The sequence below is a fragment of the Montipora foliosa genome, chromosome 3, assembly GCF_036669935.1.
Source record: "Montipora foliosa isolate CH-2021 chromosome 3, ASM3666993v2, whole genome shotgun sequence".
Classification (NCBI taxonomy): domain Eukaryota; kingdom Metazoa; phylum Cnidaria; class Anthozoa; order Scleractinia; family Acroporidae; genus Montipora; species Montipora foliosa.
In genome coordinates this window covers 785,627-786,934 of record NC_090871.1, presented here as the reverse complement: position 1 = coordinate 786,934, position 1,308 = coordinate 785,627, and the positions used below count along the sequence as shown (strand labels likewise).

At 41.4% G+C, this 1,308-nt stretch overlaps 1 protein-coding gene across 1 annotated transcript; it reads right to left on the bottom strand.

Moving 5' to 3' along the window:
• Positions 1-86: 86 nt before the first annotated feature.
• LOC137995111 (uncharacterized) lies at positions 87-905 on the bottom strand. The gene has a single exon (XM_068840692.1). It carries the CDS (start codon positions 903-905, stop codon positions 87-89), a length of 819 nt encoding a protein of 272 aa, XP_068696793.1.
• Positions 906-1,308: the final 403 nt, after the last annotated feature.

Genomic DNA, 1,308 nt, shown 5'->3' with positions numbered 1-1,308 from the left:
GTGCAGAAATTAGATCGCTGTAATTGTAATATGGAAGCTCGCTTAGGAGTGTTTTGTTTACCTTAGTAGACTGTTTGTTAAAGATCTTATGGAGCAGTGTCATCACCAGAAGATCCTAGGCGAGCTGTTAGTGTAGACAAATCACTTGAATTTTTGATGGCGACCGGACGAGAGCTTTCATTTTTCCTCAGCCAGATGGTGGAGTTCTTGGCCCAGCAAAATGAGAAACGATATCTTTCCTTTATTTTCTTGGCGTCAGATAATAAACTCTGCAATCGTGGGGAAAGGTGATCGTAGATAGCAGCACGATCTAAGGATGAGTTTTCTCGGAGACCAATATCTGCAGGATTTATCCTGGTTACTTCTCTACGGGAAGCCATTACACGATCACGAGCGATGCGCCGGGTAAACTTACAAATAATCGGTTTCGGCCGACCATCGGACGCGTTACGAAATGGCACTCGATGGGCAATGTCAAGGTCATAAGGATGAATTTCAGCTCCAATTGAGCTGAAGATTCTCATGCAAAGTTGCAACGTTTCATCGGCGCTTTCTCGTTGTTTAAGTTCAGGAACACCTACAAGCTTGATGTTATATGAATACGAATATTCCAATACTTGATCCAGTGAAGATGATATTTTATCCACTTGAGATGACAAATGTTTAACAGACTTTTCAATAAGAGACATCTTGTCGTTGACATACTTCTTAAAATCTTCTTGGATATTGCTCGGAGTTGCCGTGGTAATTCCCTCTTCAGTAACTTCAGATGAGTTAGTTTGGCCGCCATTTCGGCCAGCCTTAACTTCGTCGCGTAGGTTTTGTAACTCACCAAAAATTTCTTGAATTTTGTCTTTTAACTTGTCATTTTCCAGTTTCAATGATTGGACTGTGTCTTTTACCATTTTGGTCAAGGTTTCAGCAACGTTTTAACTAAAAAAAACTGATCAGAGTGAAGAGCTTCGAAATAAGCGTCTTGTCTGCTACGCACACATGCGCAGGTTCTGTATTGATCTCATGTACTGTTTCCAAAAGATTAGAGAGACACGACTTGCCGTGGACAAAGCCGTGTTGGTATGGGCTGAGGTTGTCACGCACGTGGGTGTAGAGATGTCTATAAAGTAATTTCTCGAATACTTTACATAAAATGCAAGTAAGAGAAATAGGTCTATAATTGCATGCATCATTGAGTGAACCTTTCTTATGTAGGGCAGTAACTATTGCGCGCTTCCATGGGTTGGGGATGCAGCAAGTCCTTGCAACAGCTTGAAAGAGAACTGTAACGGCGTTGACAAAGTTTTCATTTTC